General features: G+C 38.0%; 1 protein-coding gene across 1 annotated transcript in view; it reads right to left on the reverse strand.

Moving 5' to 3' along the window:
* The window catches only part of LOC106469047 (glutamate receptor ionotropic, kainate 2-like), a gene marked incomplete at its 5' end in the record, with an annotated part of 64,754 nt that overhangs the window by 5,657 nt on the left and 53,951 nt on the right, over positions 1-5,146 (reverse strand). The window contains 2 exons of the mRNA XM_022397440.1: positions 1,765-1,984; positions 3,603-3,964. Coding sequence (XP_022253148.1) covers positions 1,765-1,984; positions 3,603-3,964 — 582 coding nt within the window. The remainder of the gene's footprint in view (positions 1-1,764; positions 1,985-3,602; positions 3,965-5,146) is intronic.

Below are 5,146 nucleotides of genomic sequence, written 5' to 3' on the forward strand. Positions count from 1 at the left end.
ATGTGTATATTAAACCAGTTTCTCTACATTGCGTATGTTTGTAAAAGTCTCGTTATTCAATCATAACATTCTAAACGAAACAGATAAACTGACACTTTTCGTGTATTAATTGAAATAAGTGGGAGTATTAACTGAAATAATAGAAACCTCTTCTATTTCATTCGTCTTTGTGTTTTGGCCAGAATCACCCATACACCATGATTAAAGAGAACGCCGATATGCTGGAAGGAAACGATAAGTTCGAAGGTTATTGCATTGACCTGATCCATGAATTGTCCAAAGTCCTCGAATTCAAGTACACCATCCAGCTTGTGAAAGACAAATCACACGGTTCGAAAAATGAGAGAGGCGAGTGGAATGGTATGATCCGGGAGCTGATTGATCGGGTAAGTCGCTGATCCGGGAGCTGATTGATCGGGTAAGTCGCTGATCCGGGAGCTGATTGATCGGGTAAGTCGCTGATTTGGAAGCCAGGCGATTTGATCCTCAGGGTTCCTTGACTCAAAGAACAAAATACGTCATATTTCAAGATTTATTTCAAGGCTACAGAGAATTAATTCTAAGGTCCTGGTAAATTACACCCGAATCCTGAATGATTTAAGTTATAATTACTTTTCTTTACAAGGTTAAGATAAGTTGATTCGAGTGACTTATCCGGCCTATCAGCAACCAGATCCGTGACTTGCTCAGTTAACCCGCTCCCGGATCAGCAACTTACCTGGTCTACCAACTCCCGGGTCAGCGACTTACCCGATCAATCAACTCCCGGATCAGCGACTTACCCGATCAATCAGCTCCCGGATCAGCGACTTACCCGATCAATCAGCTCCCGGATCAGCGACTTACCCGATCAATCAGCTCCCGGATACTTTGGCTTCAAAATATTCCATACTAAACAAATTAGTACTCTTGCAATGAAAGTCATAGGCGAATTTTAAGACTTCTTAAGGATGTCTGCGATTTTGTGTGTAGGAAGCCACATCCCTGCTTCTCATAATTTTATTGGTTACACGAGTCACACAGAAAAATGTAGACAAAAGCACATTCAATATCACAGAAAATTAATCTGATTACTGCCTGGCCTTCTTGTGTAAATTATTTAAAATAAGTATTGTAACAGGTAAAAACAACACTCAATATGTGGACCCCACCGGTACCTAACAGTATATAAATATGTAATCTTAGTGCTAATCTTGCAGTGACAGACTAGAGGGAAGGCAGCTAGTCAACGTCACCCACCGCAAACTCTTGGGCCACACTTTCATCAATGAACAGTGGGATTGGCTATAACATTATAATGCCCTTAAGGCTGAAAGCGCGAGCATGTTCGGTGACAGGGATTCTTACCCGCAACCCACATATTGCGATTAGCGCCCTAACCATCAGGCCATGCGAGGCCTCGTTTTTGGAGGCACAAATAACAGATTGTCCAGATAACCCTAACATACTATATTTAAAAAAACAAAACAAAAACAGTACGTGAATAATGAGAATGTCAAATTTGTTATTCCTCAACAATAAACAGCAACCGTTTAACTTAAATTCAAGTTTTATGGATTATTCGTTAGGAAAAGAAGGCCCGTTTCAAAACTTTCAATTTTTCTTATTTACAAAAAAACTGCTGTTCAATATAAAAATGATTTACTCATTTTCACAGCCATAAGAAAATTGAATATTTTAATCTAATTCACTTTAGAAGCTTTGGTTTAAAGATAGTTTTAATATTGACTTTGGCGCCCTCTATGACTATGTATTCTATATTCAAATTTTAATCTTAAAATCAACCTGAAAAAAAGATTTTGTTGATCCGGACTTCAAACAACCATACTGGATTTTCGTCTGCTTGGCAAGATCTTCAGCGCTCTCTATCGGAGAGGTCATTCTCGAAGCAGTCAAGAAAGCCGCTAAGTTAGCAGTGTATGAAGAAATCATGATAAGCGTGAAGAACCACCAAATTCCCGCTAGGAGGCGAGTTGACATGGCTCTAAAAATATTTATAGTCCAATTATTTTTTATAGGAATCATAGCATGTTATTCAATTGATAAATATTACATTCACAAGTTATTTTTAATCTAAGAACATTGTGTATAATTATGAGTTATAATGATTCACTTCATCTCCTGTAGATGTCGTTTTAGATCTTTGAACAAAACAAACCTTTATTCCGCAAACATACTTAAATTGATCGGCCTCAATTTAACCTCAAGCTGCATACGTTACCTGCCATCCCGTATAACACCCATAACGGAGAAAACTTCTAACTCGTACCACTTTGTACAAGTATCTGTATCATCCCTTGAGATAAGCTACCACCATTCCCCATTCACAGATAAAAGTCCAAAGTGATATAATCTTTTGCCGTTGCCATATGCAATCTTTACTTAAGTAAAAGGTTTAAAACGTTTGCTGTTACCATATACAACCTTTACTAAAGTAAAAGGGTTAGCATCTGTTTACGATCTTTCAACATTCAGTTAACGAGTATATCACAACTATTCGCTGAACACGTGCACGGAAATTTAGAAAAATTACGGATACATACCTTAACAAAGATATGTCCTAAATTACTCACGGAAGGGTGAAATTAATAACTGTTCCAACTATTACAATAAGATCAAATCTGTTTATTATATTTTTTTCCACAAGGCGAGCCTGTTTATGCCAATTGGCTGATAATTCCAAACTAACTTTTGTTTGTCTGCTAGACACATAATTTTTTTTGACGATAGACGACCTTATTAAACACAAGAATAAAAACTGAAACCTCTGAAGTAACCATACGTAAACAACGCAACGGTGACAATGAAGTTGGTATAAACATCTGAAACTTTTTTTAGAACCCTTGTTAAGACTTATCAATCTCTCATATTAGTAATCCAAATAAGTAAAAAAAAATGAAATAGAAGCTGTGACTCACTACTTGCATAACAAAAACAAGCGAAACGTTAATGAAGAGCAAATTTTTCGAAATGAAACGCTTGTTTTCTCAAATTTTGAAACATCGTTAGGAAACTACATGACATGAGTGTTTGAGTGCAGTTACGAACAAAATTACACAATGGGCTATCCGTGCTGTGCTCACCACGGGTATCGAAACCCAGTTTTTAACTTAAAGTCCACAGGCTCAGCCACTGGTGGTGCAAAGGAGAGAATAAAAACTATGACTAATATCCAAAGTATATAGTTGTTTTTTAAAGCAAAAGATGGGGTTACTTTACTAATTAGTAACACCATTAAACAATTTGGATTTCAGTTCTTAACTCTAATTCATTATAAATGTGCACAGAAGTTGGGTTGATATTTAACGTCAGTCACTTTAACTACTTGGCTTCGAGCACATTGTTTTAAAGAATATATTGCGAGAGATAACAAATGTACGATATTATGTGGTGATAAAAGTCCCCTCAATGCATTATTTAAAGGTGACACATGATTTTTAAACTACATTATTGTATAACATTAACCTTACGAGCCAGGGATGAAGATGAAGACTCCTTCTGCATAAGGGACCCAAAATCTTGAAACAAATATTGTTATTCAAGTCACTCTAAACTTACGATCTTGAATTCAAATCAAGGATGACGTTACCATGGTTACGTACTTAGGAGCTATATCCGAACCCTGCTGCATCAAGGAACCGATCGTGAACCAGAAGCTGTTACTCAGGTTAAACTGGTTTTCCAGCACATCGTTTTCGGGGTCACAGGGGTGGGGGTTGTCCCATTCATACGGACTCAGCCGGGCAAGGATGAAGAGCATTAGGCTGACCCCAAGATAGGACGTAACCATGTAAATCCATACGTCCAGAGACAGTGGCGCCAGAAACTGGAAGAGCTTCGGAACTTTGATGGTTGGTTTCTTGAAGAGAATACTGATCCCCAAGTTCATGAAAGGCATCGTGAAGTCGACGGCTTCTTCTCGTTCGTAGGTCATAGTTAGGTCAGCGATGGCAATATCAGCTTCCTGTAAAGATATACAAAGCAGTGTTTACAGTGTCATTTACAGAGTTCTCATGGAGTGATTAAATGTAAACTAATCTCCATTAGCCATGTTTCTTAGTGGTTCAAAGCCTACCAGGGAACAAAAAAAATAACATAATGCAACCATCTGAAAATTACTTGCAACATTCCGAAAGCAAGTTTTTAGCGGTCGGCAAGGGACCCTCAAGGCCCTTTGCTCTGGATGGCTATACAAAGTTAACACCCCGGCGAGCAATTTAATGCATGAATAATTTAAGAAGTTTTTTAAACAACCCACGTGGTTAATTTTGTTTTCCCCTGTCCAGTCATCTACAATCCCAACGTACAAGCGTATGTGGGCAGCCATGGAATCCTCCCGCCCCACAGTGTTCGCCGAGTCCAATGAGAAAGGCATGGAACGGGTTCTAAAAGGGAACTACGCCTATTTAATGGAATCTACGTCAATTGAATACCGGACTGAGAGAAACTGTGAGTTAATGCAGATCGGTGGACTACTGGATCAAAAAGGATACGGCATTGCTACGCCACCTGGTGGGTATTGTATATTTGTTTAATTATAGTCCATTATGTATATTGTTTTGTTTTACCATAAGTTATTGCAAATCTTTTGAATTAAAAGAAGAATACGGAACCGCAGAAAAACTCGAGCTTCTGGAACTTCAAATCAATAACTGGATGAAAGTTTATTTTACAGCTGTTCTGTTCATATTTGCGCCTGTTTTACTTAACCCTTTCACTTCGTAATTCGGATTTACCCCACGGCTACCATCAAAAGTTTCTATCTACTGTGGCATGCGGGAATATCCCCCTGTACTTGAAACAATCGCTAAACCTAATAATGGTTGGAGACGGCTTGAATGGGTAATGAAGAAAAACTTTAATACAAGTTGAACATAAAAGCAAATGACAAAACCTTATCGAAACATTGTACATTTGCAGTTATGTTAAACTTATAATAAAGTCTTTCTTCATTACCCATTCAAGCCGTCTCCAACCATTAGTAGTCTCAAAGTGGGTTCCTCGTTATCGAAATCGCTAAACCTGTGTGAGTGTTGCCATCTGTGTTCTACGCCATGAAACCCAGATGTTTAGATGTCTGATTACAAAATTGCCAACTTTGCAGGAACACATATAGAATCTATATAAAGACAATTTCTTTATATCT

The sequence above is a fragment of the Limulus polyphemus genome, unplaced genomic scaffold, assembly GCF_000517525.1.
Source record: "Limulus polyphemus unplaced genomic scaffold, Limulus_polyphemus-2.1.2 Scaffold3274, whole genome shotgun sequence".
In the NCBI taxonomy this organism is placed as follows: Eukaryota; Metazoa; Arthropoda; class Merostomata; order Xiphosura; family Limulidae; genus Limulus; species Limulus polyphemus.